This window comes from Crocuta crocuta, unplaced genomic scaffold (assembly GCF_008692635.1).
Source record: "Crocuta crocuta isolate KB4526 unplaced genomic scaffold, BGI_CrCroc_1.0 scaffold241, whole genome shotgun sequence".
NCBI lineage: Eukaryota > Metazoa > Chordata > Mammalia > Carnivora > Hyaenidae > Crocuta > Crocuta crocuta.
In genome coordinates this window covers 2,876,810-2,879,049 of record NW_027527807.1, presented here as the reverse complement: position 1 = coordinate 2,879,049, position 2,240 = coordinate 2,876,810, and the positions used below count along the sequence as shown (strand labels likewise).

At 45.2% G+C, this 2,240-nt stretch overlaps 1 protein-coding gene across 2 annotated transcripts in view; it reads right to left on the bottom strand.

Moving 5' to 3' along the window:
- Positions 1-2,240, bottom strand: part of ARHGEF6 (Rac/Cdc42 guanine nucleotide exchange factor 6) — a 111,529-nt gene that overhangs the window by 12,655 nt on the left and 96,634 nt on the right. For both annotated transcript variants that reach the window (XM_077774029.1, XM_077774019.1), the window contains one exon: positions 248-334. In XM_077774029.1, coding sequence (XP_077630155.1) covers positions 248-334 — 87 coding nt within the window. The remainder of the gene's footprint in view (positions 1-247; positions 335-2,240) is intronic.

Genomic DNA, 2,240 nt, shown 5'->3' with positions numbered 1-2,240 from the left:
GGAACATTCATAACCCAGATCCCAGCCAGAGCGATAGCCACTCAAGATAAACTCATTACAGCAATACAAAGGTTTTCCATCTAAGGAACATCTGCTCTGGTAAGCAGTATTATAATTACAACAAAGGGTCAGGACATTCTGCCTTTTCTGGCTGCAGCTTTCAGTGCCTCAGTAGAGATGTTGCAACTGGATGGAGACCTGTTTTCAATCTGGGCCTTGCCGCTTGTTTTATATGAGATCTACTAACCTGATAGATAAAGCCACTCATCCGAGGACTTGCAGATAACATTATCAAGACACTTGAAAACAACAGGAGGTACCGCTCCTCTTTTTCCTAAAGTGAAATGAAAAATATTAAGTGGGGGGGCAAAAAGTGGACGTGTTATTTGTAACGAATTTCTGGAGTCGCTGCTGTAGAATGCAGGGCTTATATAAGGCAACGAAGCATGAATAGCGACCTTTTAGAAAAGATACCCAACTTAAAAGCACAAAACTAGTTGAATTTGACTTTGAAGTGGATATTAAGCCATGGTGTTTTCCCTCTTCTTCCTATACATAACGCTTAAATACAAATAGCCATGCCTGATTCCCAAGTATGTACGCCCGAGAAGTCACGCGGTGAATGCCTTCCTGCTCAAGCAGGAAGACGAGATAAGTCTCCAGGTTCGCAAAATGAAAATGATTTTACTCTGAAAAGTAGCAAGATGGGAGGGGCTTGCAGGTGATAGGAAATGTATTGTGCTCTAGCATGTGTGTTAAGTTCTTATTCATAAAATTACTTTTAATCAGTAAGAACAAGATCACTATCGTACTCATGTAAAACAAACAAATAAATACCTTTTGAAAACGGCACCAAAGGAAATTTTACATGTGAGGGTTTCTCTGAATGCTGTAAACAGATGCACATTTAAGTAGATGCAAAACAATGACATTCCGGGGCACCTGGGTGGCTCAGTCAGTTAGGCGTCCGACTTTGGTTCAAGTCATGATCTCACAGTTTGTGAGTTCGAGCCTCGCATCGGGCTCTGTGCTGACAGCTCAGACCCTGGAGCCTGCTTCACATTCTGTGTCTCCCTCTCTCTCTGCTCCTCCCCTGTTCACACACTCTCTCAAAACTAAATAAACTTAAAAAAAATTACACCCAGCTTACATGTCCGGCCATGTTAGCTCCAATATCCTTACACCTATCCATCTCCTTCCACAGACGCTTCATCTCTTCCTCCTCCTTCCAGCAGCCTCTTGTGCTTAACGAGCTTTTCCTCTTTTGCCTTTACGTCTGCACATCTCCTGTCCTAACAGGCCCCCATGGGCCCCTGTGGCTCCTTCGATGGAATACAGGCCCCCCTTGCTTTATTGCCCTTCACTTCATTGCGCGTCATAGGTAATCGTGGGTTTTTTTAATTTTTAATGTTTATTTATTTTTGAGAGAGAGACAGAGCATGAGCAGAGGAGGGGCAGACAGAGAGGGAGACACAGAATCCAAAGCAGGCTCCAGGCTCTGAGATGTCAGCACAGAGCCCGCCTCGGGGCACTAACTTGTGAACCATGAGATCATGACCTGAGCTGAAGTCAGACACTTAACCAACTGAAACACCCAGGTGCCCCGGTAATCATGTTCTTTAACAGACTGAAGGCTCAGGGCAGCACTGCGTGGACCAAGTCTGTAGGTGCCGGGCTCCCAACAGCATTTGCTCGCTTCATGTGTGTCGCATTATGGCTATTCTTGCCATATTTCAAGCTTTTTCATTACCATTATTTGCTGTGGGGATCTGCAATCAGCGATCATGACTCACTGAAAGCTCAGATGATGGTTAGCATGTTGTAGCAAAAAAGTAGTTTTGATTAAGTTATGCACACTTAGGACACTACCGTGTGGCGTCAAGGTGACTGTATACGCACCGCGAGACCGAAAATTTCATCTGACTTGCCTCACTCGCCGCGTGATTCGCTTTATGGCAGAGCTCTGGAACCAAACCTCCAAGATCTCCGAGGTAGGTTAGTACCCTGTTTCTTGACATTTTATCGCCAAATTACTTGCTGCCTTCCATTTTTCTCCTCATTGATTCCTCTGTAGCTGCAGCCTCACCGCTCCTCTCCAAGCCATCAATAACTGCCTTCTAGCAAAATCCAATGGCTTCTTCTTGGTCTCCATACACTGCTTGACCTTTGAACCTTCTGCAGCACTCAGCAGGCTGACCACTCTTCCTTGGTCCTCCAGAGTTTCCATGACAACACACGCC